Below are 27947 nucleotides of genomic sequence, written 5' to 3'. Positions count from 1 at the left end.
TTATTGCTCCTTATCTATGTTGTATCTAATTTTTTTTAACCAAAATTTGCCAGATTTACCTTTTCACTTCAAGCAAATGCACCTTGAATATTTTACCCTCATGGGTTTAATGCAGACTTCTCAGAGTTCATGTTCAGTAAGTACAGGCTTGGTTTTGCTGCTCAGGTGGTTACCAGAGGGTGCTTCAAATGGAATGATAGAGACCAAAAATAGATTTAGTTGGTCTTAATTTTTACTGTGGAGTGCTACTTTTGTGTATTTAATTGAAGCTTGAGATCTGAAAGTCACAGGTAAGAGCTGTAGTGTTACAAATGTGACTTGTGCTATTTTCACATCTTTAGGAAAGCTCGTGGATTAATACACTCATGCTCTGGTATGTTTTTATAAAGTGCAATTTAAAGGGGACATGGTAAATTCACTGTAAGGATGGTTATTAATCTTTCTATTCTTTAAAGGAGGGTTAAGTCCTGCTGGCTGATAATGATTGAAATGCAAAAATTGAAGTGGATAACTGCAGTCTCCTGACATGCATATTTTTTTAAATCTGGAATTAAATGAAAATTGCCTTCCCTGATGCATCAATAACAGAGTGAGCTGTGAACTGCACTGACTTCTGCAGTGCCTATGGGAGAGATGTGGATGTGTTGTGTTTGGGTAATGTGCTGAAGAGCCCAAACCTTTGTTTCTTTAAAATGATGATTTATCTCTTAATTGCAACCAAGTCTTTCTTAGTAAATTAGGTTTGTTTTGAGTCACACAGGGAAGGAGTGAATGTTCTCTAAAGGATAAAACACTTAAATGACTACTTACATTCTTTGTACTGTTATTCTTCCTTCTCAGGGTTTGTTGTATCTATCAAAAGGAATGAGTTTCTTTAGGGAAAATAAGTGAGAGAGGTTTTAAATAAGTGTCTGTATATACTAATTTGTTGTGCTTTTGAAAAGGTCATTTAGTATAAAATAGGATACTGGAGGAGTATCTCTTTTAGGTAAAAACTGATCTGCTGTAGACAGCTTGTTGTGGTCTGGTTAAGTGAGCAGGTAGGAAGGGACATCTTCCTGTTCCCTGGAGAAACTCATTCCTGTTGGAATCGCTGTTTGGATTGCAAGATTGACCAAAGGAGATGCAGGTACCTTATAGAATTAATTCAGTTTTCCACATCAACCAAGTATCTGCTGGTATCCTATGGAAGCTTGAACTTCAATGGATTTTTACTTTAAATAGGAGAAGGGAGAGACTGTGGCTATTAACTGGAGGCCTGTCAAACCTTGTTTCTCTAGCAGAGCTGCAGTCTGTTGCAGAACTCAATTCTAGCTGAAACTCTGTGTTTTGATACACATCTGTGCCTCAAGCAACCACAAACCCTTCTTGGTGTCTCTGAAATGCCTAAATATATTTAACTTTGGCTTCGTGCTGTTTAGTTTATAGAATAAGCATATTCTGTTAATCCAACTAAATTCCTTCCTGGCACTGAAGGGCTGTGCAACTTTGGTGTAAGGGAACAAGCCTGTATGCTTTCAGTATTATGGAAGTTGTTGTGGAGAAAACATTTTGGGGACTTGTCCTGACTGAACTCAGCCTCCCTGGGCAATCTGGAGACGTGACTTTAGAAATTGTAGTTGTTCTTGTCCTTGACACATTCAAGATTTGAAGATTGCAGAGCATCTACCTTGATTTAGTTGATGGAGGACTATTGGTCTAACTATTGCATTAGAGTCAACTGGTTCTGAAGCAGCACTGTTGTGTCTCTAGAGGAATACAGATGCAGTGTGACAAAATTAACTGCTCTATTAAAGACCTTTGCACTTCACACCAGATACTGCTAATGTGTGTAATTGATCTTCCAAACCAGCTACGGAAATTGAAGCCCATTAAAACATTTCTTGAGGCGATCACAGGAGCTGCAAGACTCCTCCATGGGCCTCCTGCCTCCCACATCAAAGGGCTGTGGTGCTTCAATCCCTCGTGGCTGCTCTGCTGAGGCTCTTGGTGAGATGCAGTTTCACTGCTCTTCACTAAAGCTGGCTACTCAGACAGCTCCGTGTCCCTTTTCTGTGTGCCTTCATGGGCAGGACCCTCTTTAAAATTCTTTTTCTTTGCCTGCTGTTTGTTTGAGTTGAGGTCCATCTCCAGCTCTTATTTAAGTACAACTCGTGAATGGAAAGTAGTATTTTGCTGTTACATTTCCTGCTTCTGAAATTAACTGTGACTTTCCACAAGTGGAAAAAGATAGGAATAACCAACTGTCTTAATACTTGGAAGATACTGAGGCAGTTTAACTACAGGAGGGAAAGTATTTGCTTTTCCTGCTTTTTCTTTTTGCTTTAGTGAACTGAGGACTTCCAAGGCCAGGTTGGACGGGGCTTGGAGAAACCTGGGATAGCAGAAGGTGTCTCTGCCCATGGCAGGGGGTGGAACTGGATGAGCTTTAAGGACCCTTTCAGCCCAAACCATTCCATGGTTCTGTGAATCAGCTGACCAGGGAAAGGCCAGGAAGCAGCAGCTTTCCTGGAGGCAGTGTGCTGGTAGATGATCCAAACCAGTTTGTCCCTTGTGATCGAAATGCAGGATTTAACAGGGGAAGGCATCCGAGTCCTGTGTGTGTCTTAATTCCTGTAAGGAGGCAGAGCTCTTCCCTGCTCTGCCTGGCTGAGGGCAACGTCACTGGGAATCTTCTCCTCTGTAGGTAACTTGATAGGAAACTGCTGAAAGTTTGGAGAAGCTGAAACTGGCAGTGGGCTGGTGGAAATGCCTGGCTGTTCTCCCGGGAAGGAGTTGCTGCTCAAGTGCAGGGAGGGCAGAACCCTGTTCTGGTAAACCTTGGGTCTGGCTGGAACTTGCTGGGTAAACAGGAGCCAGCATAAAGCTCTGTGCAGTCCCTTGAGCTGCTGGGGTTTCCTGACCCAGCTCTTGCTGGTCCCCTTATCATGGACAAGCACACTTGGCTTTATCTCCTCCAAATTTGAGTTTTGCAGTATTTGCACACACGGAGCGCCTGGTGAACGGTGAGTGCTCTTAGTGTCTTGACAGCCTTGTGGGTGATGCCCAAACAAGTGTGTGGACTGCTCTCTAGGAAACAGCTTTTTGTGAGCCTAGAAAAGCTACTCTCGTCCTTGATTACCTCCTGAAATGCGGAATTTAGGGGGTCAGTTTGTCAAAAGGGGTCTCTTTTAGCTGAATACAGCTGGCTCTCACCTTAGGTCAGCTCTTTCAATATGGTTATTTGATTCCCTTCAGGATTGTTTTGCATGGCTTAATAAGGGAATACCTGAACTCAAGGCTTTTCTTGGATTGAGCTAATTACTACTTTATACTGTAAATAATGCTGTGATCAAACATACTTGTGCTCTGCCATGGTAATTGAAGAGACTTTGAAGGGAAGGGCTCTTCATCCTCAGGTTCACAGAATACGTGAATTACTCCTGAAAGCCCCTTCAATTCCCTTCAGTACAGAATGCAGTCGTGTGCTTGACAGCTCTAAAGTGGATCAGGGTTTTGGGAGGGTGCTTAGTGTCTGAACTGTAAACTCTGCCATTCAAACTGAAAAACTACTTGAATATTTCTCAAAGAATTGAGCAGGTTAAGAGACGAACGAGCTAATTGATTAGTTCTGTAAAGAAATGTCATTTCTGCAGGAGCTGAAGCGATTCTGCCTCAAATTCTATAAATCTGAAATGTCCTGCAGTTTTTCAGGCTGTGCTGCTCTAGAAGCAAACAACATCTACTGTAGAGTGGTGGTTCTGTAATCTGCTCTCTGGGTTAGTTTTGCCTTGTACCGAGGAGTTGGAATATGCCATGATGGGTCTGAAATGCCAGAGCTGGTGTAAAATAAAGAAGGGGAATGTTTTGTTTGGGAGGAGTATGGGAGCAGTACCCTTTCTGCTGGCTCACCATGCTTCAGGGAATAGCATAGTCTGTTATAAAGCAAAACCACCTTAATACCACATCAAAAAAGGCTTTTTTGGAGTGTGCCACAATTTTACCAAGTGCTGGTGTTAGGTTGAAATATTAACTTTCCCAGTCATGTAAGATGATCCAGTGTGAGTCCTGGAACACGGAGCGTCCCAATGGCCTCCATCCTCGATGCAGCTGGGGAGGGTGGGTGTGTGGATCTTCCATGGCCTCCTTGACAGTCCTGTCTTTTCAATGCAATTGAAGAATTAATGGATTAAAGCTTTACGTTGTGCAAGGTGTGCAAGCAGAGAAAGGAATGTCTCATTATAGGCCTTGATACCAGCAAACAGAATTTGTGTCCTGCCTGTTCTGGGCTGTGCAGCACAGCAGTGCTGGAGAAGGGGTTTTGTAAGGAGTATGGAGGGACAGGACACAGGGAATGGCTTCCCACTGCCAGAGGTCAGGGCTGGATGGGATATTGGGAAGGAATTGTTCCCTGGGAGGGTGGGGAGGGGCTGGGATGGAATTCCCAGAGCAGCTGGGGCTGCCCCTGGATCCCTGGCAGTGCCCAAGGCCAGGCTGGACATTGGGGCTTGGAGCAGCCTGGGACAGTGGAAGGTGCCAGGGGTGGCACTGGATAGGCTTTAAGGTCCCTTTCCACCCAAACCATTCCATGATTGCCGGGCCTCCTTGTTATTACACCTTATAATAACTTAGGCATTTATTTCTCAAAGCATTAATAGATTATTAGTAACAGGAATTTGCTATTTCAAGAAAGTTGTCTTATGACAAAAGCATCCAGTGGTGTTTTGTTAAAGAGATTTTCAAAGTTTTTATGCCAGGAAAAGTGTGGTGAAAATGAGGTCAACTGAGGAGCTGAGGGCTCCGACTGCCTGTGTTGTCGTGAGGAAGTTCAGTGTGGGAGAAAAGTCTCATGGGAGTGCATCTTGAAACTCCAGAGGAACCTTCAAATCACATTTGCTTCATGATTCTTTGTATTTTCAAAACTTTGTTTCTTTTTCTAAATTACTTGTCAGTGTCTGTAGTGCTGCCTTGGCTGTCAGTAAATCCCAGCAGGTGAGGAGCTGTCCTGGGCAGTGTGGGATGCTCCTCTGGGAACAGCACTTCCCTCTGCCCCTTCCCTCTGCTCAGGTACTTACAGGAAGGTCTGAGCTGAAGCAAGATGTGACTGGAGGAGGGAAGGGAGATGCTGAAGTGTTTTGAGAGGATGAGTAAAACCTTGGAGACTTTGATTAACAGCCACTTCTCCTTGTTTGCTGCCTTTCTTCTAGAAAGGCAGAAAGAGGGGAGGGAATGTGACTCATGGCAAATGGGCTGTGAGGACCTTTAAAGGAAAAATGGGAACTGTGAGGAGCAAATTATTCCCTTCTTTCTCCATTCTGCCTTTTCAAATGGAAACTTTTGCTGCCTGCTCTAACCTTGCTGTTTGTTTCATAACTCCAGTCTAATACTGCCCTACATTTCATGGCTCTTTGGTTACCTGTTGACATAAATCCCCTTCCCAGCACACCTGGTCACCTTTCCAGCTTAGAACCTCCACAAATCCACTGGGTCCATGTCCTGTCAGCTTCCACACTAAAAATCCAGATCCTGGATTCAGATCCCATCCTTCCAGGTCTCTCCACAGTTCAGACCAATCTGTGTAGCTCGTTGGTCCTTGGTAGCTGTTCCTCATCTGTCATGCACATAAAACTGAGGAATATGGAATAACTGAACTAAAAGGAAAATTATAGACACAGTACAGAAGATCTCTGATGGGTAAATTGTATCCTGGCTTATGTATGAATAATTGCAGCCTTTGGATCCCAGGGTTTTATCCAAATGAAAGAGGAATTAAAAGAAAAGAGAGCCTGAAATTTTGTAAGAAAAAGTGACATTTTGTTGTGGTTTTTGCCTTCAAGCTTGCTGTGGTCTTTTGACCTGGGTTGTTTTGAGATCAGTGAAGGAAAATACTGATGTAGAGTCTTTTACTCAGGAGCACTTTCCTAAAAAGCCTCTTATTTTTGGAATAATTAATACTGTTATCCCAGCTAAATATTGATTTTTATTCTTGACATCAATTATGGAAAAAATGGACCTTTCTTAATGCAAAATCAATTTTTTCTGTACTATCCTTTGCTCTCAGACCCCCAGAAATGCTTCTCCTGCCTTGCCTCCTGCCTTCCTCAGCCATTTCAAAATCTGCTTTTCTTTCAAGCTGGTTTTTTTGTTTTAACTTTGAACTGTTGCTTCTGCATTTAATTTCTGAAGAGTGCAAGAAGTGATCTTTAACAAATATGCAAAGATAATCAGCTTAATCAAACTGCTTTAAAAGCAGATTAATGCCTCTTCCGAGTGGGAAGATGAAGGAAGCCCGAATGCCAACCTGCCATTAGTGGATGAGTCAGTGCAGTGACAGATGTTGACAAAACTTTTTTGATGCTTTGGTCTCTTATAATTAATTTTATTTGTCACTCATAAAAGCAGAGAGAACAGAAAGTGGAAGGAGATCTTTTCAAAATGCTCTGATGCAGGACAGTCCCATCCTTGCTGTGGGAACGTGGGATGTTCCGTGTGGCTGTCCCTGTCAGGTATTTCACTGTTGCTGTGTGCACACCTTCATATCCAGCTGCTTTCCAGCTGGGAGTGATGTCATTTCAGCCAGGGAGGTGCATGATTGACAAGATGGGGAGAACTGGGGTTGTTCTGCCTGGGGAAGAGGCTCAGGGGGGACCTTGTGGCTCTGCACAACTCCCTGACAGGAGGGGGCAGCCGGGGGGGGTCGAGCTCTGCTCCCAGGGAAAAAGGGATGGGATGAGAGGGAATGGCCTCAGGTTCCACCAGGGAAGGTTAAGGTGGGATGTTAGGGAACACATCTTCGTGGAAAGGCTGGTCAGGCACTGGCACAGCTGCCCTGGACAGATTTAACAGCTCTGTGGATGTGGCCCTTGGGGACATGGGTCAGTGGTGAACACGGTGGTGCCAGGTCAATGGCCTTAAAGATCTTTTCCAGCCTTAAAGATACTGTGACACGTGGCAGTAGAAACCAGAAAATGCCTCCCTGAAGATCAGCATTCCTTCTTCTCCGTGTGCATGTTTTAAAACTTTCTATTAAGGAGCAGCCTTGCCCCATCCAGCCTCGGGAGCAGCTGCCTTCCCAGTGCTCCCATCCCTCTGTGGTTTCCACAGCCACAAGCTGACCACATCCCCCAGCTGGTGGGCAGCTGATGGAAGCACTGTGTTCCTGCTCCTGAGCACACTAAGAACAGTGTAAAAATAGTAGGGAAGGGAAGCTAAAATCCACCAGGAAGAACAGAAAAAGGAGAGGGTAGGAGAAGAACAACCTGTGAGCTAAAGTGAGCAGAGAGCAGCCAAACGCAGAGGTGATGAAATAAATGGGGGTGTGTGTGGTAATCCCGTGCAAGAGAAGGTCCCCTCATGGCAGAGGTTGGGTATATGGGAACAGCGGTATTGGGAAGTTTGAAATGTAAACAGGAATGCAGAACTTCTCATTAAAAACCACACTTGCATAATGTTAGGTTGTGACATGGTGTGGCACAACTGGTGTGGAAATGCCGTATTTCGGCAAAGGGAGGGGAAAATATATCTTCAAAATAGTCAGTTAGCAGGAAAAAAGCTTCATTTGGTTGTGTTTGTTTACATCTTTATGAAGATAACTTGCAGCTAGAGAAAATCTGGATTTGTTTTTCTCCCAAGTTATTTTTCCTCTGTGCCATTTCCATGCTTATCAAATCATGGCTCTCCTGCTTTGGCTGATGGAGCCTTTCAGCAAAGAAACTGTAGAGACAACTTTCCAATCACCTAATTAAACAAACATGTTGATTGAAACTTCTCCAGAGTGCTTTTCCTAGCTATTTGCCAATGTTTTATTAAAATAAATGTCAAGAAAAACACTGTCACAGGCTTGTATAATTTAGATTTTGGAGTTCCTGTAGTCCAATGCTGCTCAGAGTAGGGCTGACTTTGATGTTGGATTGGGTTGCCCTTGGAATTCCAGGGGTTAGAGTATGGCCAGGGATAAAAGTATTACAACTTGGAAACCATTATTTGGAATTTCCCCCTCCCAGCTGTATTATTACTTGTGTTTCACTGTATCATTGATATACAATGCAACTACTCTACTTGTCCGTAACATCTTCCAAGAAAAAAAACTGGAGGCAAGACCTTTGTGCTGAGTGAAGTGTTCACCCAATGCCCAAGTTCCCAAAATAGGCTCCAGAGCAGGATCTTAGAAGATGATTCAAAGGAAAAGTGAAGTGTTCCCATCCCCTTCAGTACTGGAGCCCTATGGCAGAGTCACCTGTGGCATGGCTGGGTTGGGCAGTGACAGGATGCCCTTGGGCACCTGTGCTGGAACCAGGGGAGGGCATTCTGCCCTGCCCAGGTGATTCCCCACCTGCAGAGCTGCCCCAGCCCTGGGGGCCAGCACAGGAGGGACCTGGAGCTGCTGGAGGAGTCCAGAGGAGGCCACGGAGATGCTCCAGGGCTGGAGCCCCTCTGCTCTGGAGCCAGGCTGGGAGAGCTGGGGGTGCTCACCTGGAGAGAAGAAGGCTCCAGGGAGAGCTCAGAGCCCCTTGCAGGGCCTAAAGGGGCTCCAGGAGAGCTGGAGAGGGACTGGGGACAAGGCATGGAGGGACAGGACACAGGGAATGGCTTCCCAGTGCCAGAGAGCAGGGCTGGATGGGATATTGGGAAGGAATTGTTCCGTGGGAGGGTGGGCAGGCCCTGGCACAGGGTGCCCAGAGCAGCTGTAGCTGCCCCTGGATCCCTGGCAGTGCCCAGGGCCAGGCTTGGAGCAGCCTGGGCTAGTGGATGGCAGGGGGTGGCACTGGATGGGTTTTAAGGTCCCTCCCCACCCAAACCATTCTGTGATAAACCAAACCAGCTCTGAGAATGTAACAATCCAATAAAGGTGCTGCAAAGCCTATTCTTTAAAATATTGACTATCCTTGACTTAGGATTTACTGATCTCCTACCCTTGGCTTTCCTGATGGTGCTGAATCCCTTCTCTGTGGCTCACACAGCTGAGGTGCTGCAGAGGAGGTGGTGGGAGCCTCTGGAAGGGGTGGCTGCATCCCTCTCCTGAGGGGCAGCTCTCTGGGATGTGTTAATTAAACATCTCCCCCTGACCTGGGACTGTTCCCATCAGGAATTAGTGTTTTGGAGAGGGGCAGTAGAACTCATAGCTGCATTTCTTCTTACAGGCAGCTTTTTTCCCCTTATTTTGGCAGAAGTTGTTGACTTAGGAAGTGATAACATTGGAGGTGCTTATCAGAGCCCAGCAGCCTTGCAGCAGGAATGCTGATGAGCGTGTCAGGGGGTGTTTGCCAAGCTCTGGCAGGAATAAAGTGGAATTATTAATGCTTATATTGGAACATTTTTCTCCTGTTTTTAAACTTCTTGACAAAACTCTTGCGATTTGGTGGCTTCTTCCAAGCCTCATTAAAATCAATAAAATGCTTGTTGCAGATTTTGTGAAGAGTTTGTTTCTTTTTGTTCGTTTGGGCTGAAACCACACAAAATCAGTCCAGTTCCTGCACCCGAAATGTGTATCTTGCCTTTTGAAAAGCAAATACCTGGCCAGAAAACTGTCTCGGAGGAGTCATTCTACAATTGTATAGCCTGCCTTCATAGCTTTTTTTGGTGTGTTTAATAAACCTGCTCCGTATTCCCCTGAAAGGTGACTTTGTATCAGCAGGCAGCTGTGAAGTTGAACTTGTTGCAGGATCAAGCTGGTACCTCACAGTCAAACTGTGCCCGTTCCCATCTGGGTGCTGGGGCTGATTATCGACCCATAAAGTTATTGGGATTGGTGTTTGGCTTGTTGGCTGAGAGGGATTTTTTAAAAACGAAAACAAAGTTGACCTCTGTTGCAGGTAATGAAATGTTGCTTTTAGAAACTGTTTTATAAAATGGTAAATCAAAGTTTAGCTGAGGTTTTGGACAGCTGGTGTCAACACAGGGCCTTTCTGTTAGAGCACATCCTCATGTCCCTGTTGTGTAAATACTGAGATTCCCTAAAGTGTCCATCGTGGGAGATGGTAGAATTCCTCTGGTACATCTAAATTTGTATTAGAATCATGGAAATGCTGCATGGGAAGGGACCCACAGGGACCATCCAGCCCAGCTCCCGGCCCTGCCCAGACACCCCAAATCCCAGCCTGGGCATCCCTGGCAGCGCTGTCCAAACGCTCCTGGAGCTCTGGCAGCCTCGGGGCCGTGCCCATTCCCTGGGGAGCCTGGGCAGTGCCCAGCAGCCTCTGGGGGAAGAACCTTTCCCTGCTCTCCAGCCTGAGCCTGCCCTGGCCCAGCTCCAGCCATTCCCTGGCTGCTGTCCCTGGCCCACGGAGCAGAGATCGGAGCTGCCCTCAGGAGGAGCTGCAGCCCCTGGTGAGGTCTGAGCTCAGTGTCCTCTGCCCTCAGCCCCTCCAGACCCTTTTCCATCCCTGTGCCCCTCCTTTGGTGCCCAAAACTGTCCCCAGCACTCGAGGAGAGGCCACCCCAGAGCAAAGCAGGACAATCCCCTCCCTCACCCAGCTGGCGATGCGGGGCTTGGGGCACAACTCTTTTAAATGCACAATGTTTGATGCACAACTTCTTAAACTGTTTCTTTCTACTGCGTCAGTCCTAAAATTATATCTCCTTTTTCTGAGTATTACTTATTTTCCCTGTTATAAGCCATAAACTAAAGGACACAATGAATGCAAAATACAGAAATATTTTATTTCATTTACCAGAATATGAAAATTATCCATAGTTGTGGCACATCCAAGTCCAGGCAAACTGTTTCCAGCAGCAGGATTATATGGTGGAGAAATTGGACTTTCCAGGCACATCCACATGCAGTGTGCTACTGGGAGAGTATCCAAGTTACTGTGAAAAGCAAATCTTTGGATACAAGGGAGTGGTATCCCATCAGTTTGGCTGCTCGTGTGCTCTAGGAATGGTTTGGGTTAGTCTGGAACTGTAATTTTAGGGTTTGGGTATTTTAGTGTGAAACTTTTTGTCCCGGGAGTCATTGTGATGCCACAGGAGACATCTGTTGGTCCTGTTGGAGTGACTGTGGGAACGAAGCAGATCAGATATTTTCTCCACATCGTTTTTGATAAATGTATATTTCTGGCACAATACCTCATTTTTGAGGCAATAAGTGTTTGTACAGCGCTTGAAAATCCAAAGGATAGGGCTTGGCAGGAGTGGCCTCATGAGCATTGCTGCTTCTTGGGATTTTTGCACCATTGGAGCAAAGCACAGGGACAACAACCCCTGTTTGGGGGGTCTTCATTGGCTTTCTTGGGGCCAGAAATGCCAATTGCAGTGTAAAATTTAAACCACTTTGAAGATCAATATAAATCCAGTTGGATCTTCTATAAAACTCTCTCTTGTAGCTCGTATTGTGAAGTAATTTAGGTTTTGTTCACTCATTTATGAAAATTCTGAATTGCTTTGTGGCCACGATTTCAGAACTGCTCCTTATCCACATGTATCCATCGGAATCCAGTCCTAGAATTCTCTCTCTTGTTACAACTACAAAGCACTCAGACTTTCTCTTTTTCCTTTTGAATCAGTCCAGACTCCTGTACCAGTGGAGTGTCCTGTCTAGGCTGCTGGTTCAGAAGTGGATTTTTTCAAGGGAAAATTCATGTTTTAAGGTGTTGCCTTTTTATTTGCAGCTGCCAATGTGAAGTATCAGAATAGAACAGTTGGAACTTTGTGGGACAAGAGAGGACTGTTTATTCTCTCATTCTGTGGTAAGAATTGCATTATTTTGATAAAATAAGCTGCTTGTTCGTGGATTCTGTGCTTATCATTGATTATTCTCTTAATTTATTTAATTAAGAGTTTTCCAAGATCTTAGACAAAAATTTGTATTTCGCTGAGTTGGAGTTTGCAACCTTTAATTATTAAAAAAAAAGGTTCCTGACTCTTAGTTGTGCTCAATCTTCAAACATGATTCTTTGTCTTGCTCCTATTCCTGAATAATGTGCAAATATTCGTGTTGTCAGCTGCTCTCCCAGTAAATCCTGGTGAAAGTTACTCAGTTACTGGAGCCTGCAGTGCCAGGAAAGAGGAGAAACCTCCCTGTCAGGGATTGAAATGAGGGAAACTGAGTGTTTATCCTTATCTCAGAAATTTCTTTCCACCTGCAAAGGGGGAGAAGTGTTCTCAGTTTGCAGCAGAAGCATCTTTTGCTCGAGGTACAGCGCATTCCTGAATGTTTAAATCTCAAATTTTCTAATGGTCCTTTGCCAAAAAATTTGGATTCCAAACTCAGACTCAGAGGGTAACTGTGCCACAGGATGTAAACAGCTCAGGGGGCAGCTCAATTTGATTTTGATATTAAAATAAATGGAATTCATTCTGGATGGGTAAGGTAAGGGAACAAAGTGAAATGCTTGGATTCTTCCTCTTTCCTTTTCTTCCTCCAGTTCTCCTTGCTCTAAGTCCAAGTGCATTTAAATATATGTGAATTTAAACGATCCTTTATTTATCTAATCTTTTTTGTTTAGAATCACAGGCAAACAGATGGTTATTGCTACTCTTAATTATGTACATAATTTAAACCAGAAGGCACATCTGAAACAAAAGGTAATTAAGATGTTCCCATAGAGGCTGAACAGAGTCTGAGGTTACAACCTTTGCTCATCATTTATCCTTTCAAGCAGAACATAAGGATGGAGAATTAACAAGACCAATCTACTTTTTGATGTAATTTAACACACATGGAATTGCAGGTAAAAGGGCAGACAGTAAATTGATAACATCACCTTTTTTTGGCCTCAGTCCTGACCAAACCCAGTATTGTTGGTAGCAATAAAACCACGTTTCATTGCTCAGTGTATCAGCTGGCTGCTATTTTTATGTGATCCTGTTGATAAGGAGGAGCCTGAATTTAAGGCTGCTTTCCTGGCCAGGTTTTTTTATCTGAGCTGTGTTTGTACCTTTCCATTTCATTTCTGGAAAATGGGTTTTACTGTCAGGGCAGAGCTGCAGTTAAACACAAGGAGAATTCTCCTTCCATTCTGCAGCTAATCCTAAAACTGCTGTGGGTCAACTTGAGAATGGGTTTGTGCAGCCACTTGGTGCTGGGCTGGCTTTGTCCCAAGCTGTCCCTTGGAGCAGCACAGTGGGGAATTATGGTGGGGACAGTTCAGGAGTGCTTGGTGGAGCTGATGATATGAGGAACGTTCTGCTCTCACTTCCAAGGCTTCTAAAGCCAGAAATCCCCTTATGAGGTGTCAACAGTCACTGGGATCCTCCTTCTGTTCCCATGGGAAGAGTTTGGTGAGCTGGAAATGGGTTAGAAAGCTTTGGGATAGAAGGAAATGTCAGTTCAGGTGTGGTTTGGGCTGTCCCTGAGCAGTGTGTGGTCCATCCCTGCTCCCGGAGCTGTTCCTCTCCCGTGTGCTCAGCCCAGTGACCTTGAGCTGCTGGAGGGAGCAGGATCAGCTTGTTGACTTGATGGGAAAGGAATGATTTCTTTCAGAGTATTCACTGCCCATCAGCCCAGAGAGCCTCATTGTAACAATTGAGCCTTTTTGCTGTTTCTGTCAGCAATTTTCAGAACTCCTTTGGTGGCAGGGAAGTCGCTGAAGCGTTTCACTGATGCCCAGCAGCAGCCAGAGCAAAGTGTTTGGTTTAGAACCAGTCCTGTAACTTCTTGTACCATTTATGTTGGCAGCATCACCCTTTGGGTCTGATAATCCTGATGCAAACTGAAACAGGCAGATTTTTTTTCCACACAGCTTTCCCAAAATTCGCCTTAAAAAGGAAGATTCTCGCATTCATGGAAAAAGCCCCACTGTTACAGTAGAAACTGTTCTGCACTGAATGCAGGAGTTAGACTGAAACTTGGTACTTCGGGTAGTCTCTGCTGGAGGTTTGTGCTGGATTGTAGGAACACAGCTGTAAGATATTTAAAAAGACCCAATTTTCTAAGTTAATGCTGGTTTTATTAATATGTAGGTGGTTATATAATAAACTTATAAATTACATATATCTAATAAAACTGAAGTATAAAAGAATTGTTTTTCCAGCATAGTGCCCATTAAATTAAAACTTTTCCTCAGAGATATTAAGCAAGCTTCAAATTTGTAATAAAGCCAAATTTTTTAATTTAAGTTGGTGTTTCTTTGATAATTGTGTGTGAAGCTGAAGGAGTTCCTTGAAATAACAAGGTATTTTTTATATCATAGGATCCCAGAATGGTTTGGGTGGGAAGGGACCTCAAAGCCCATCCAGTCCCACCCCCTGCCATGGGCAGGGACACCTCCCACTGTCCCAGGCTGCTCCAAGCCCCAATGTCCAGCCTGGCCTTGGCCACTGCCAGGGATCCAGGGACAGCCACAGCTGCTCTGGGCACCCTGTGCCAGGGTCTGCCCACCCTCCCAGGGAACAATTCCTTCCCAATATCCCATCCAGCCCTGCCCTCTGGCAGTGAGAAGCCATTCCCTGGGTCCTGTCCCAAGTCCTTCTCCAGCTCTCACAGGATTTTATATCTACTTTTTGCATTAATTTTTAGTGAATTCATGTCAGTTTGAGCTCAATTTTGCTCATAATATCCTCCTTTTGTATAAATACATTCACAAACACACATATGTGCACATCCTCAATGTGCATCTGCTGCTCCTTTTCCCTCTGTCCATATTCCATACAAAGCACAGGATGTGTTCAGGGCTCCCTGCAATGCTGCTGTGCTGTGAGCTGATGGATTGAAGTGGTTTTCTCTGTCAGCCTCAACACTGATAATCTGAAATATATTTATAAGTAAAGTGAGATATGAACTGAGAACTGGCTGGACTCGTGTGATGTATTTTCATTTGGAACTTTTATGTGCCATAGTCTGCAAACCCCATAAAATACCTAAGTGAATCCTGGTTGAGCAGAAAAGAGAAGAACCTTCCTGGATCTCAAAATCAAATTGTGACTCCTGAAGTCACTTCAGTCATTAAGTCCCTAATAGGGTGATTTGCATAAACCTCTGTTAATATTCCCAGAAAATTTGCAAATTATCAAAGGTTGGGGGGTTGTTGGGTAGGCAACAACCTTGCTTGGAGAGAGCAAGTCCCCAGTGTGTGATCTGGAGCTCTTGGAAAGGTCAGTGCAGGAAAATGGTATTTGGATGTATCCGTGGATATCCAAAAAGAGTCATGAGTGTAAAATGAGGATTTTTATCCCAGTAAGAATTCCAGTTCATATGCCAAAGGTGAAACAAGGTTGCTCCAGGAGGATCCAGACCCTGTGTTTCATACCAGATCAGCCTAAATGATCCCAGCGATCCCTTTGGGTTTGTAACCCACAGATTTGTGATTCACTATCTGCAAACAACTCGGGAGAAAATTCCAGGGGATCCAGAAAGATGAACATGTTTTAATTTAAATTATATAAACACTGGTCTAATTGCTGCCTTCAGACAGGTGTTCTCCCAGCAGCACATCCAAAGCTAATTTTTCAGGATGAACAGAAGGAACCAGACACATTTTGAAACAATTTTGGCTCTCAGGAGAGGGAGCTTCTGTGGATTTCATCTTTTCATAATTACTGTTTGCTCTCAGTTTTCTAACAGCTACATTCACAGTCTTTAAAAGTTAATTTGTATTTATTTGCCAAAAGAAATTTCATTATACTTTTCTGGTTTTCTAGATTTTTGTAAGTCAAGAGCCTCAAAGTATTGCAAGTAAAGACGAGGATTCCTCCTCCTGCCCAGGGCCTGTCATGGTAAGCAAAGGGGCTTTGTAGGGTCTGTGACAGAGCAGAAGAGTTTAAAATGGGGAGAACATTAGGGAATAGATGTTTATGTGTGGGGTTGTTGAGTTTTAAGCATAGTGATAGTGCTTTTTTCCTAATGCTGCTATAAATCTTACAGCGTTTTAATGACTATTAATCAGGCTGCAGGAAGGAAACCTGTTTCTAATACCAAATTTGTTGTCTGAGGGCTCATGTTGGAGAGTTTAGAAACTTTAGTGACTTACTGCTCCTGGAACTTTCTGGGCACTTCATCCTGTGGGAGCTTTTCCTTGGCTGTGGATGGTTGGGGAAGGTGGCAGTGGGTGCCACGGCTGTGGGTGACTGTCACACTTTGTTCCTCAGGATGAAGAGACTCAGCACAGCCTTGAATGCATCCAGGCTAATCAGATTTTTCCCAGGAAGCAGCTGATCCGAGAGGATGAGAACCTTCAGGTAATGACCACACTGCTCCTTGCCAGTAAAAATCACACTACCTTCAGTTGGTTATGGATTCTCGGGCCTCTCCTGTAGAATTTTAATTCACAATTAGCACAGAAACTCATTTTCTTCTTAAATACTCCTGTACTGTTGGTAGGACAGAGAACTTGGGCATTTTTTTAAAAGAAATTCCTTCAAGGGTCTGAAAAATATCACTGCTACCTGTGCACTAAAATCAAGTGTCAGGTTTTATTCCATTGTTTAGAACTCTGTTGTTTTGAAAAATCAGCACTAAGCTGAATAAACACTGCCTTTGTATCTGGTTATTGTGAAGCCCAAAGTCTTCTGTTGCACAAAAATAGATATTTTTTGATTTCTTCATTTTCCAAACCTCCTTTTGAAATCAGTTTAGTTCAAATAATTTACCACAGAATTATGGAATCGTTTGGGTTGGAAAGGACCTTAAAACCCATCCAGTGCCACCTCTGCCTTGGCCAGGGACACCTCCCACTATCCCAGGCTGCTCCAAGCCCCAATGTCCAGCCTGGCCTTGGGCACTGCCAGGGATCCAGGGGCAGCCCCAGCTGCTCTGGGCACCCTGTGCCAGGGCCTGCCCACCCTCCCAGGGAACAATTCCTTCCCAATATCCCATCCAGCCCTGCCCTCTGGCACTGGGAAGCCATTCCCTGTGTCCTGGCCCTCCATGCCTTGTCCCCAGTCCCTCTCCAGCTCTCCTGGAGCCCCTTTGGGCCCTGGAAGGGGCTCTGAGCTCTCCCCAGAGCCTTCTCCTCTCCAGGTGAGCACCCCCAGCTCTCCCAGCCTGGCTCCATGCAGACACTCTTACATCAACTGAAGAGTTTGTTTCATTGTAATATAAAATATTTTTATTTGATTCAAGCTAAGTTGGTGTAAAACCAGTTTGCTTTCAAGCTGAGCATTTACACTTTCCACCCAGTTCAGCTAAACTGGGCTTAAGTCACGTTATAATTAACCAGTGACAATTTCCATGTGTGGTGTAATGAACTCCAGGTTTTCTGACTTTCTAAAGCAGCAGCTTGTTGTGCATATTCATATTTACTGTGAGAAATTGGGAGCAAAAAGCTTGATTTGTCCAACTGAGCTCAGCTTTGTAGCATTTAGGGATCCAGTCTAGGCTGGTTACCTGAGCTTGCTGGGTGAAAGTGGGGAAATAGCAGGGAACATTATTCATCCTGGATGTTTTGCCTACTTTAGGATGAATTTAATAACATTATGGAAATGCCACTCTCCATTAAGTAAGGAGTGAGAGCATAAATCAAGCGCTTTGTCAGCCTGCTTGCCAAAGTGTGAGGATATTTTTCATAAAAATTCATTGCTTTCCCTGACCAGGCACTTACCACTCAGGAAAAGTAACATCAAGTAAGGGATCATTTAAGAAAAAGGCTGCACTTAACCTCTGAGCCAACCCTACCTGATGTTCCTCCTTAGCAGCAATAACGGCGCTGAATTCTCAGCAGGCTTTGTTTGATTTCTTGTGCTGCAGGAGGGGCAGATTTTTGGGAAATGGTCTCTGAAATCAGATTTTTGTTGCCTTTCTGCAGGTGCCGTTCATTGAGCTCCACGGGGAGAGCACAGAGTACGTGGGGCGAGCAGAGGATGCCATCATTGCCCTTTCCAACTACAGGCTCCACATCAAATTCAAGGAATCTGTTGTGAATGTAGGTTCTGTCCAGGTGTTCTGATCTCAGTGGGAATAACAGAATTTAGGATAAGAGTGTGGTGATCCCCTCTGTTAAATAATGAAAAATCTCTTTCTGATGTTCAAATCCCGTTTCTCAGGGGCAATAAATACATATTTAGGCACTGAAGGGGGTGACTCAGCTGCTCTGAAAATCAGGTGTCATAAGGAAATGTCACATCACTCAACCTGGTGGTCACTTCACAGCTGGCTGTGTCAGCCACGTGTTGTCCCCAAGCTCTGCATGTGCTCAGTGGAGAAATAATCAATCTTCCTAATAAGGGGCCTTTGAAGCACTTAAAACTTGATTTGTGCCTTGCTTGGAGCTTCAGAAGGTGCAAGTGGGTCCAGCTGCTGATCTGTGCCAGATGTTGGGTGGTTTGAGTGCAGTCCTTGACCTCACCTTCAATGCATTTCTTTAAGGAGCTTTATTCCAAGTGTGCATTCCTTAAAGTGGCTCCATCTCCACCTCCTGTGGTGACAGACACAGTTCAATGGTGTTGGACAGTCCTGGCAGTGCTGTAGCACTCACACAGACCAGTCTCACCAGCTGTGGACACTTCCAGTGTGGAAGTCAAGAGCCTGTCCTGGGGAATGCCAGGGAATGATGGAGCTGCTTTATTAGAGAAGCCATTAGTGCATGTGCTACACTTCTTGTCCTTAGGATAATTAGGGATATTACTTTGTAGGGGTTTTCAATTCAGTAGTTTTGATCAGTACCAAGAATTGATGTTTTCTGAAATCACATTCCTTGATTGTGTTCAGGGAAGAGTTCCCAGAAGTTTGTCAATATTCCCATGTTAATTTTGCTTCCCTGACTTTCATATGCAGTGTTCTGCCCTCTCATTCTGTGTGATAACTCATTATCATCAGCATCATTAACCAGAAATAATCAATCAGTGGATGAGGTAGAGCAGAATATAAATCATTCTTTGTAACCATATATGACTGTCACTAATAACTTACTGTGAACTCTGCTGAAATCCAGGGCAGAGGGGGCTTGCAATGCCTTTAAGGATAAAACATTCTTCAGTAATTAAGAACCATATTTAAATTGTTCATTTTAGGAGTAGTAATCCTTTCGGTAATTGTTGACCAAAATTCTTGATCAGATGGTGATTGTCTAACTTAAATCTTCACTGAGTAATTTTTTATTGAATTCACCTTGATTCTTTCCTGCTGTTTTTAAGTCACCTCAGCTGTTCAGCAAATACCTGTAGGAAATTCTTCATTCCTGGTCTGTGACTTTTCCCTCTTGTTTGGTTACAATTCCCTGGCTGTGAAAATGGGGCTGTGACACCTCAGTGAGCAGCACAGAGCTCCAGATCACCTGGGCTGGGAAAGAAATCCATTCAAAGTTGTTAATGTTCCCATTGCAACAGTGCAGAAAAGGGCTGTGTGTGGAGATCTTTCCCATGGATAATTTCCTAGATCTCAGTGCTAATAGGAACATGGTGTTTCAAATGCAGAAACAAAAGGTCCCGCAGACCATGCATAAATTGGGGGGATTATGACATTCAGGAGTGTTGACTTACATTTATCCACGGGATAAAAGTGCAGACTCGACAGGGATCTCTTGGTGCACAGGGGAGGTTTGGTTCCCAGGCCCATCTCTATTGATTCCTTAAGAAAATGTCAAACTTTGCAGCTGCTGAGTGTTTCTGTCTAATCACTTTCCTCCCTGTAAGCTAATTGCATTGATGGGAGAATTAACGTTTTAGTGGAGTTTGTGAAGGCATGGATTGCATGTAATCTCTTCCCAATGATGGATTTTGGCCACAGTACCAAAAGAAAGTCATGATGGGGGAGGCTTTGATGAGGAGGTGAGTTTTAGTGTGAGCTTTCCCTTGCTTGGAAAAATGGTTGGATTGGGATGCTCCCCATGTTTGTAGCTGTTGTGGTTCATCTCTGCTGGAGAGTGGCATAATCCTTGTCTTGTCCTCAGGCCCTGCTGCCCAAAGTCACGCTCAGAGCACAATTGTGAGAGCAGAGGAGGCTCAGAGGTGGCCTTCGAGACAAACCCAAAGTGTCATCAGCTGTAATTAAAAGCAAAAATTTGCTTCAGACACTCCTTATGGGTTCTATGAACCCCGGGGGGGATTCAACTCCCTCCACCCTGGAGCCCTTCAGAGCTGTCCTTGCACCCTCAGTGCCTCCATGTGCCACCTCATGCCACGCTCCAGGACACCCAGCACCCAGCCTTGGCCTTGTGCTTGTTAAAGACACCAGCCTGTACCATAACCCTGACATTACTCCAGCTCTGAGGTGGGAAAACAAGGAGGAGATCCCAATTCCAGCTCCCAGGCTCACTCGTGCTTACAGCAGTCTGGCCGTGATCCACTGCATCCCACTGGGAATTGTGGGCACGGACTGGGCCGTGGCGTGATTGTTTCAGCTCTGAAAATGGAACTTGTGCTGTTTCTAACTACAGAGCTGTAATTCTCTAAATTTATCTTGTACTGCTCTTAGATAACAGACATCTCCAGTCAAAATCATTTTAAAAACCCCTCAAAAAGAAAAAGTTGGAGTTGTAGAATGTTGCTGTTATTTAAAATGAGATAATTTTAAATAAGAGACAGTCAGGAGATACTGCAAGAGCAGGATGCTCCTGTACTCCCTATAATGGGATGTAGTTTGCCTCAGATAACAATGCATGTTTATTCTTCTAAAAGCACAAATGACTGCTTCTCCCTGCCTGGTTTCCATGCCATTATTAGAGGGAAGTGCCTGCAGATAGAATTGATGGCTCTTCCAGGAACGGGCTCTGGGTGTTGGATGGCAGCAGCCTGAAGGATGTGCAATGGGAAGGGAAGGTTATCAGGGAGGGAGGGAATGACGGGAGATAATTCCACAGAGCTTTACTGGGGGAAGAATAATGGCTAGGAAGGAGGTTGAAAACACAAGAGGACCAGAGGACAGATTTTTATGAGTGGGAAGGAAAATTAAAAAGATTAATGGGAAGGTTGTCCTGACGAAAAACCTGCAGATTGTGAGGGAATCGCTGGTGGGCTGTCGGAGGGGAATGGATGGCTGGGGAGCAGAGGGCACAGGGAAAGGGCAGGGAACAAGGAGTGACTTTGAAAGAAGGAAATTAAAAATAATGCAGGAGGAGAAGAATTAGTTTGTCATTAGAGTGCGGACAGGAGGAAGAGGAGCCACAAGCAGAATGCCAGGAGGAGGGAAAAGGTGAAGAACTGCTTAAATGAAGATGGACATGGGAAAGAACAGAATAAAACAGGGCTTGGGGAATAAAAAGATGTTAACAGACAAAGCAGCACTGGACTTAAAAAGCAAGTCTGGACTCTTAGCTGGGAAAGATGCCTTACTTCCCATGTTGGTGCCATTGAACTCAGTGGTAGATTTAAATAAGTTATTTCAGAATCATTTAAGTTAGAAAAGCCCTCCCAGGCCATCAAGTCCAAGCTGTGCCTGATCCTCACCTTGTCCCCAGCCCAGAGCTCTGAGTGCCACATCCAGTCCTTCCCTGGACACCTCCAGGGATGGGGATTCCAAACCTCCCTGGGCAGCCCCTTCCAGTGCCCGACCACCCTTTCCATGTAGAAATTCCTCCTGAGAATTGTTGTTAGGTGTATGTGGGGCTGTCCAGTCATGAAGACACTCTGGAAGATTCTCCAATCTGAGCCCCATTCCTGTCCATTGATCAGACAATTTACCTGCCTGGCAGACCGGGATCAAGCAGGAGAAGGCTTGGAAGGAATGAGCAGGTGAAATACCAGGATCAGCTGTGGAACAGAGCACCTGCTCTGGTCTGTGCTGCATTTCAGTCCTCTGCTGCTTTGGTGGAGTCACCCACAGTCAGGCAGGGCTCAGGGGTGGGCAAAGGGGCTCTCTCACAGGAGGGATTCCTCATTTCATGCCCCCTTCATGTCACTGATTCTGTCACAGATCTCAACCAGTGCCAGTGCTGAAAACATGGACAGAAATTCAAGTTCCAGCTTTATTTGAAATGCAAATTTGAAAATCCAAACTACTGGACTGCGGGCTCAGACACCCTCTTGCCATGGATTTTCTGTCATTTAATGTCCAGTTACAACAGAAGGAGCAGAGTAACTCCCCTGTCCCAGCCTTGCTGGCCATCACAGGGGAGGGTTGGTGGCTCTCCAGCTCTAGAGAGCCCAGAGCTGCCTCTGGTTGTGGTCTGACACGGGCAAGGGAAAGGCTGAGCATTAAAAAATCCCTGCCTGTTGTGTCTGGGGGCTGTGAACGTGGGCAATGATTTGAGAACCCTCTGGGCTCTGTCTGAGGTGCTGCCCTGAGCTGTGCCTGCCTTCCCCAGAGACAGCAGAGTTCTCATCCCTCTCCTGGGCACAGCATTTGCCGTGAGCTTGCTCCAGGCATCTCCCTGCTCAGAAGAAGTTTTCCCCTGGTTTGTATTTTTGAGACATCTCTTCCTTGCCTGCTGGTTTTAGTTAATTTCCTTTTTTTCATTCCACTGAAATCAGGTACTTTTTAAGCTTTCTGGTGCCTGAGAAGATGGTGTCTTGATTCCTTATCCTGGAGCTTTGATTGGAGGTGACCTTCAAGGACTTGCCCAAGCATATGGAAAGGCCCTGGCAGGGCAGGCTCTTACAGCCACATCTTGTAATCCCCAGATTTTGTAAGCCAGACCTTAAACTGCTGGATCTTAGTCCTGTGATGGCGAAAGTCAGGGTATTGGAATGTTACTAAAGGCTGGCAGAGGTTTTATTGCCTTGTGCAATGTCCATATAATCTGCTAAACAATTCAAACAGATTTGTGCTTCATGTTCATTACAGGTATTAGCTAAATTTAGACAGTTATTTATGACTTCTGTTCATTTAAGACAATAATGTACATTTGCCCATCTCAGGTAAAGTTCTAAAAATAATATTGACAATTAATATTTTCATCTTGTGGGTTTTCTCATCTCTAAAGGTATTTGCATATACTCTGACCAACCTGCTGCTGGTTAAACATGCCAGGAAACAGCAGTGTATAGAACTGCACTTTAATGTGAAAGATTCAACATTACCACTCTAAATTTGGCTGCTCCATCACAAGTGTTGATCTAAACAGGCCAAAGGGTTTTTCCCTGAGGAGGAAATACGGGATATTGCCATAGAAAAGCATCCAGACTGCAACAGTCTGTTGAGGGGATCTTGCTTGGCGGTTCTTTTTGATCACCAACAGCTAAAAATATATTAAGATTCCTAAATTTGGACCTATAAGAGAGAAAGCTGCTTCCATGAGAGAGGAGCTTGGATGTCTGCTGCCTTTCCTGCAGCCTTCTCAGCTGTTCCCGTGGGATCCCTTAAGGCTTTTGGGCTACACAGGACTGGAGCTGGAATATGAATACCTGGTACCAAGCTCCACAGCTGCTGAAGTGGTTCCACTTGGGTTCTGTTGTTTTCCTCTCTTCAGACTCCATGTAGCCTACAATAAATCCTTGTGAGATATGCAAAGAAATTGCTGTTACTGCTGCTGAAATCAAATAATGTGATGTGTTTAATTGCAGGTTCCATTGCAGCTCATCGAGAGTGTGGAGTGCCGGGATATATTCCAGCTTCATTTGACTTGCAAGGACTGCAAGGTTATAAGGTAGGAGAGGCTCAGTGTTAAAGGGGGGGGAAATTTGCCTTCCACGTGCCATGGGCAGCTGGGATGGTTCAAGGAAATGGGGTTTCTTACTTGATTTCCCTCAAAAGCTTTTTATTTTGTCTGATTTTTATACAAGGTGAGCTGTGTGTCTGATTGTTGTGATACAGGACAGCAGCAAACCTTGGTCTGAGCCCACGTGGCTGATCTTGGTTTTATTCTGACGTTAATTTTAGTCTCACTGTGTTTTCCCTGCTTTATAATCAGTTATCATGTATTATAGATCTATTGATAGATGCAAATCAATAGATACAGAAGTAGATAAAGCCACTGACACACATATTGGAGAAGTGTTTAATCAAGATTTGGGGTTTGGAGGCTTCATCCACGCTGCATTTTCAACACCCATGAGGGTACAGTCACTATCCTTGAGGCATGGTGACCTGCTGGAAAAGAAAGTGAGGGAATAAGGGAAAAGCAGGTGAGGGAAGCTCCAGGTGTGCAGCCAGCAGTTCCTCCTGGCTGCCCTTCTGCAGGCTCCAGACCTGAGCCGGGACTCTCTGAGCTGCCCAGCCTGAGCTACCCTTAGCTGGGTTGTTTTGGTTTTTTTTTTTACTTTTCTGCTGCAGAAATTAATTTTGATCTATGAACTTTAATTAAGAAGAAAGGAACATTTCTTTTTGATTAAATGTTTGCTGGCAATACCTTTTGTGTAATGAAAGGAGTCCCAGCCATCTCCGAGCACTCAGAATGTTTAACAGGTCAGCTGCTTCCTGAAAGGCTGTTTTTTTCACCAGGACTGATTTGACTTTAGAAGTAATACCTAGTTTAATTTGAATTCAATGTTTAACTTCCTCTTCACTTGTAGCTCTTGACATTTAAGAAAGTCACCTTTCCTCCCTACATTAATTTGTTATTTCCCTTCAATTGTAGAATGAATACAAATTGATTGTTTGTATTTTTGCCTTCCTTATCAATTTCCTCTCAAAATTGCATCTCCAAGACTGAGGACTTTGTGACGGTTGGTTGGGAGATGGTGAAGTTTGGGACTGAGACAGAGGATTTAGAACATATTCTTGTTCTTTTTCATGGGCAAACTTTGTATTTTGAGTAGTAGAATTCAAGTAAAGATAATACTTGTTATTTGCACCACTAACTTCAAAATAATTTAGAAAGAATTTAGGGTGAGATGTATCTTGCCTGAGTTTGAATATTTAATGGAGAGTTATCCAGTCTCAGCGAGTAGGCTGGACTTGCTGTACAGTCAGTGATGGGAAAGAAATAAACCCCTCAGGCTGCAGTTCCTCACAACTCTTGGGAGATGTTGGACATGGCTTTTTCTTTCCACATTGTGGCTCTGAGCTATTTGCAGGTAGGGGTGATAAATCTGCCCCGAGGGAGTGCAGATGCCATCATTAACCAGCAGCACTTGGACTGAGCTGAATGTAAATACTTGGGCAATATTTAATAACTATAAAATCTTGAAGAAAAATGTCAGAGCAAAATAAGTCACTGATTTATTTCCACCCTTTTACTCTAAAGAGTCCAGGAATCCTCTTTGAAAAGAAAAGCTAATGTAATTTTAATGCACTGCTTTAAAGGTTTGTTTCTCCTGTGCAGGGAATATTCTCTCTGCTTTTTGTTAGTCTGTAACATTGGGCAAAGCTCAGTCTGTGCTTCCCAACAAAGCCACAAAGAGAAGGGTTTGAAATGGACCTTAAAACCCATCTCGTTCCACCCCTGCCATGGGCAGGGACACCTCCCACTGTCCCAGGCTGCTCCAAGCCCCAATGTCCAGCCTGGCCTTGGGCACTGCCAGGGATCCAGGGGCAGCCACAGCTGCTCAGGGCACCCTGTGCCAGGGCCTGCCCACCCTCCCAGGGAACAATTCCTTCCCAATATCCCATCCAGCCCTGCCCTCTGGCACTGGGAAGCCATTCCCTGTGTCCTGGCCCTCCAGCCCTTGTCCCAAGTCCCTCTCCAGGTGAACACCTCCTGCTCTCCCAGCCTGTTCTTGTTTACAGGACTGTGGTTATAGTTATATTATGTAGATTATAATGTGTGGGATAGTTTTCTGAGTTTCCCCCTGATTCCAGCGGTGAGAAGGGGCTGTAACACATTCCTGTCTTTGACCTCAGTGATCTTTCCTGGGTTTCATAGGTAACACATGGAGAAATGTTCCCCTCATTCCTGGCAGGGCACTGTTATTCCCAGTCACAGAACGTTGCTGCTCAGTTAATCCTGACTCCCTAAATGTGTTTCCTTACTCATATCCCCAGGTTTCATTTTTACTTCCCATTAGAGTGCACATGGAAGCAGAACTAAGTTGTCAATAAGTTGTTCACCCTCACTTTGTGCTCTCACAGACCTTTTCATGCTCAGCCTGTCACCTTCTAGAGCAGCATCTCTTACTGAAAATCACCCATGGAATGTTTGTGTCTGGACAGGTGTCAGTTTTCCACCTTTGAGCAGTGTCAGGACTGGCTGAAGAGGCTGAACAATGCCATCCGCCCCCCGTCCAAGATAGAGGACCTGTTCTCCTTTGCCTACCATGCCTGGTGCATGGAGGTTTATGCCAGTGAAAAGGAGCAGCACGGGGACTTGTGTCGGCCAGGTATGTGGGAACACCTTTGGGATCACCAGAGCAGCACCTGGATATCCCCAGGGAGTTACTGGGGTGGATTGGATTCAGTCAGCCAGGTGTAACCATACCTTCATTCACCACAGCAGCAGCTTTCAGTCTAAACCATTTTGGGTTGATTGCCACGTTTTCTGTAACTGTCTGGAACAGTGATCTCCAAGATGGGTGTTGGAGAGGAGAAGGGAGCCCCTGAGCTGCTCCTGAGGTTCATTCACAGCCACAGGCAGTGATCTTTTTTAGTGGGATAGCATCCTTGCTGGAAAGCTTTAGAAGCCCACAAGTAAATAAGAGCTCAAACTTGGCGAGCTGGAGGTTGTAACACTTGTTTAAGAAATCTGATTTCCAGGCCCTCTGTGATCTCCTGTCAGTCACAATTCACTGCCTCAGGGAAGTGTCCCAGTTACCAGGCTGAAAGATGTTCCTGGGATTCTGTCCTGGTTGCTCTGGAGCTGGGCACAGGCTCTCATGTCTGTGGTGTCTGGGGAGGAGCAGGGATCACACAGTGGGAGGAGGAGCTCCCTGGTCCTGTTCCTGTTCACACACTTCATTAGCAGCTTCTGGAAAATGCCAAAAAACTCCTCAGAGCAGAGTTTCACACCCAGGGCTTTTCCCTCCTAACTAAATTAGGGAAATGGGAGCTAGCAGACCTGTGGAAGGCTTGCTGACTCTCCTCTTCCTCGCTTCATGAGGAAGATTTCAGCCTAATGCTAGCTTAGGATAATCGTGGAATCACGGAATGGTTTGGATTGGAAGGGACCTTAAAGCCCATTTCATCCCACCCTCTGCCATGGGCAGGGACATCTTCCACTAGACCAGGATGCTCCAAGTCCACCCTGGCCTCGGACACTTGCAGGGATAAGAAGCAACATTTACCTTTTTATTAACTTCTACCAGTCAACTTTTTTTCTTGCAGCTCTGTCTATCAAATAATTTTCTTTAACATAACTTCACCTCCCTGTAGCTGCCTGTGGCTGGGGGTAGATGTTCTCCTTCGAACAGCTGGATTATAGCTGAAATAAATCAGTGTGAATGGAGTTGAAGAAGTCAATCCCAAGACATTGTCATTTCTCTTCTATGTCCAAGGAGCCCATTGTTTGCTAGATACAGACAAAAATACCAAAGTGCTTCAAAATCCATCCAAGTGTCAACAGAACACATTTTCTGGGAAAAATATGTTAGCAGTGTCTGTCGTAGAGATCCAGGCTGTCGCTCACAGAGTCAGCTTTAATAGGAAGCACAAGCCCACAAAATATCTAGCTTGCTTTTCCTGGCATTTTGAGAGTGGATTGGGATGCTTCTAAACATTATCAATGTTGGCTCAAAATGCCTCTTAAAATACCAGCAGTTCAGGAGGAATGGACTAAATGTTAAGGTGGGGCTTCTTTCCAAGAGGAAAACCTGTGGCTTCACAGTAGCTAAAAATTAAGAGGGAAAAATCAAACAGAATATTTCATTTTCATGTAGTTTTATGTGTTTCTCTTAAAACCCACCAGGGCTGAGCAGTGTTGATTGGGGATATTTCCATTATTCTCATTTGCTATCCAAAAAAATCCTTAAGGATGTAGCACAAGTTTTAAGGAGCAGCTGATGGTGAAGCCCATCCTTGTGGTGCTCCAGCAAAAGGATTTGTGGGGTTTTTAAATTTAAAAAGTCACTGCCAAGAACAAACCTGACAGAGGTTGTTGCCTGGCTGGAGTGTGTTGTCCAATTTCACCTCTGCTCTTGACAAAGGATCTGTATAACACTGTAATTAATTAAGTCCTGTAATTAGGCTGCCATCTATATTCTTAATTTACCTATTTCTGTTTATCTCTCATTGTTCTGTAACCTGGCATTAAAAATCATTCCAGACATGTGCATTTACATCTTGGAGTTAAATGTGTATCTACAGATAGCTGGGGGATTGAAAGACTTTAAGGGTTTTCTAAAATATT

General features: G+C 44.6%; 1 protein-coding gene across 13 annotated transcripts in view; it reads left to right on the top strand.

The window, feature by feature from the left end:
* The window catches only part of MTMR3 (myotubularin related protein 3), a 74648-nt gene that overhangs the window by 20142 nt on the left and 26559 nt on the right, over positions 1 to 27947 (top strand). For 10 of the 13 annotated variants that reach the window (XM_039560837.1, XM_039560831.1, XM_039560839.1 and 7 more), the window contains 5 exons: positions 15559 to 15633; positions 16006 to 16095; positions 17661 to 17777; positions 23293 to 23375; positions 25820 to 25986. In XM_039560837.1, the coding sequence (XP_039416771.1) occupies positions 15631 to 15633; positions 16006 to 16095; positions 17661 to 17777; positions 23293 to 23375; positions 25820 to 25986 (460 nt within the window). In that variant the 5' untranslated portion in view covers positions 15559 to 15630. Of the gene's footprint in view, positions 1 to 11588; positions 11667 to 15558; positions 15634 to 16005; positions 16096 to 17660; positions 17778 to 23292; positions 23376 to 25819; positions 25987 to 27947 lie in introns of all 13 variants that reach the window. The other 3 variants (XM_039560833.1, XM_039560835.1, XM_039560836.1) reach the window with 1 other exon arrangement.

This window comes from Corvus cornix, chromosome 15 (assembly GCF_000738735.6).
Source record: "Corvus cornix cornix isolate S_Up_H32 chromosome 15, ASM73873v5, whole genome shotgun sequence".
Lineage (NCBI taxonomy): Eukaryota > Metazoa > Chordata > Aves > Passeriformes > Corvidae > Corvus > Corvus cornix.
Note: the sequence above shows the minus strand (reverse complement) of the source record. Positions and strands in the feature narration are given on the sequence as shown.